Below are 2,074 nucleotides of genomic sequence, written 5' to 3' on the forward strand. Positions count from 1 at the left end.
TGGGATTACTTTGGATTTTAGGATATAACAGGGTGTCAGCAGTTGCTGTTAATGGTGGGAGATGTCTGTGCAGATGTTTTGTGTGTAGTGAGGATGTAGCACTTCACTGAGGCCAGCAGGGTGAGCTGTGGTGATGTCCTGTCAGTCTGACAGTGTCTCTAAAGGCCGGAACACACCAAGCCGACGGTCGGCCGTCGGGCAGTTTTTCTTCGTCGGCCGACTAAGTTTCCTCGGTGTGTTCTGCACCGTCGGCTGAAGTTGGTCCTCGTCGGCTTTGTTTCGGCCGATTCGAAATGTTGAATCGGCGTTGGACCTCGTCGGGCCGTCGGGCCATATGATCATTCTGATTGGCTGTTCAGCTAGCGAACCAGTGCATGAGAAAAGAAAAACGGAAGTGACGAAGCAAGTAAACGACGAAGTCAAGAGGGAACACACATTGTTTACCTTAGGTACGTGAAAGACATGGCTATCTGGAACGAGGCAAGTGAAGACGAATTGATCAACATGATCCAGGAAAGGCCGGGTTTGTATGACATTACGGAAAAATGTTATGTCAACCGTGTGCTGAAAGCTGAACTGTGGCGTGAGATCGAAAATAAACTCGTCATATCAGGTAAGATTTCCTTTTTGGCAATTGAGAAAGCTTGTTTGTAATTGTTCAATAGTCCATAGTAAAACTAATATAACCATTTTAGTGTTTTGTGTGTACCAAACTAAGTTTGTTTATGGAAACAGACAGTAATTAATATGTGCTGTGCTAGCATCTCATATTTCATAATAATATTAAAGTTAATCAAATTGTTAATAATATAATTAACAATACAGCAAAAAGTAACATTTGTTGGCATAACAAATACTCATTAAAGTGACAAAATAAGCAGCCATAACACTTAATGCTTACAAAATTTTACTTTGTCCCTCAGAAAAAGAGCTCAAGAAGCGGTGGGATTCATTGCGAACCCAATACATGCGTTATAAGAAACAAGGACCCTCAGGAAGTTCTGGAGCTCAGAAGACTGGCAGGCAGCAATGGATCCTGAACCGCCTGCAGTTTCTAGAGCCTCACACAAAAAGGAAGGAGAGCACTTCAAATCTAATGATCATGGTAAATAAACAAATATATTTATATTTATTTATTTATTTATTGTTTAATTTCAGAATAAAATAAACATTTTGCTTTTTGTAAGATGGCAAGTGCTTCTTTAAAAGAGTCTATTCACAAGTAACTCCGCATATTAAGTCAAGCCATTACATTAACTTGTCACATTTGTATCTTATGTTTTTAAGGAACCTGCGGCTGATAGTGATTCCTGTTCACCCTCAGATGGTACCAACAGTGACACCTGGACTGGCACCCATGAAGACCCCAGCTTCAGTGATGCTGACCTACGGTCAAGTACACCCTTGGCTGAATCCACCATCTGTGGAACTGAGTCCACAGCCATGAGAAAGGACCATTTGCAAAGCTCCAACATAAAACCAAAGCCTCCAGGGAAGCGCAGGAAGATGCAAGACGAATCCTCCAGCGAGGAATCCACAAACTTGATGCGCACCATCGGCAAAACTCTGAAAAGTTGGCATCACAGGAAAACACCAATGATGCCATCTCAGCTTACTGCAAAATCTTGAACACAGAATGCGGAATTTGCCACCACATCTACTGCCACATTTCCAGCATGAGGTTGATAATTGCATTTTCAAATATTCAGTGGGCCACAACCATGCACTGGATGCATCTTCCAATCAGTATACACACTTGTAATTTTTTATGTAGCAAAATTGTAAACAGATATTGTAGCATTTAGTAAATATGTCACGCTTAGTTGTACGTTATATTAGAGTACTTATGCAAAGTTTATATTTCTGTACATTTTATTTATTTTAAATACCAACTGTTGATATTTTTCTGTAAATTACCTTAATGCTATTTTTGCACATTTGAAAATAAAACACTGACTTTGTGTAAAAGGTACTTCACTGTTCTTTATGTAAAAAAAATCACAAACACAATGATGTAAAAATATAAACTTTATTTTGCAAATTCACACCATTGTTATAAAACATAAACCAAGGT

The 2,074-nt window shown here is 39.3% G+C and overlaps 1 protein-coding gene across 1 annotated transcript; it reads left to right on the top strand.

Moving 5' to 3' along the window:
- Window positions 1-204: 204 nt before the first annotated feature.
- LOC137033627 (uncharacterized) lies at window positions 205-1,667 on the top strand. The gene is made up of 3 exons (XM_067405723.1): window positions 205-613; window positions 924-1,105; window positions 1,288-1,667. The coding sequence occupies exons 1-3, from the start codon at window positions 463-465 to the stop codon at window positions 1,627-1,629; spliced, it is 675 nt and encodes a 224-aa protein (XP_067261824.1). The 5' UTR covers window positions 205-462; the 3' UTR covers window positions 1,630-1,667.
- Window positions 1,668-2,074: the final 407 nt, after the last annotated feature.

Source organism: Chanodichthys erythropterus, chromosome 13 (genome assembly GCF_024489055.1).
Source record: "Chanodichthys erythropterus isolate Z2021 chromosome 13, ASM2448905v1, whole genome shotgun sequence".
Taxonomy (NCBI): domain Eukaryota; kingdom Metazoa; phylum Chordata; class Actinopteri; order Cypriniformes; family Xenocyprididae; genus Chanodichthys; species Chanodichthys erythropterus.